At 64.3% G+C, this 384-nt stretch overlaps 1 protein-coding gene across 1 annotated transcript in view; it reads left to right on the top strand.

Moving 5' to 3' along the window:
• Positions 1 to 90: 90 nt before the first annotated feature.
• Positions 91 to 384, top strand: part of LOC104498325 (transmembrane channel-like protein 6) — a gene marked incomplete at both ends in the record, with an annotated part of 2785 nt that continues 2491 nt past the window's right edge. The window contains one exon of the mRNA XM_010141683.1: positions 91 to 275. Within this exon, the coding sequence (XP_010139985.1) occupies positions 91 to 275 (185 nt within the window). The remainder of the gene's footprint in view (positions 276 to 384) is intronic.

Here is a 384-nt window from a genome sequence, read left to right as displayed (position 1 = left end):
CCTGCGCGCTTGCACGGATGTGCCAGGCTGGGCAGGGAGCTGCGGGCACCAGCGAGATCCCTGTGTGCCCCATCGTGCGCTCTCCCACAGGGCTACTTCACACACTCGCTGCTGTATTACGGCTACTACAGCAACGACACCCTCGATGACACCTCCAGCCCCAAGAGCAGCGGGTGCGCCCTTGCAGCCCCCCTGCACCCCTACAACATGCCGCTGGCCTACGTGTTCACCGTCGGGCTCTCCTTCCTCGCCACCTGCGTTCTGCTCATGTACAGGTGGGTGTCGGCAGCACCTCCAGCCCCTCCAGCCTCCCCCTTCGCCCAGCCCTGATGCCCTCCCCTCTCTGCAGCATGGACCGCCACTTCCGGGAGAGCTAAAAAAAAA

This window comes from Buceros rhinoceros, unplaced genomic scaffold (assembly GCF_000710305.1).
Source record: "Buceros rhinoceros silvestris isolate BGI_N320 unplaced genomic scaffold, ASM71030v1 scaffold34888, whole genome shotgun sequence".
NCBI classification, from domain to species: Eukaryota; Metazoa; Chordata; class Aves; order Bucerotiformes; family Bucerotidae; genus Buceros; species Buceros rhinoceros.
Note: the sequence above shows the minus strand (reverse complement) of the source record. Positions and strands in the feature narration are given on the sequence as shown.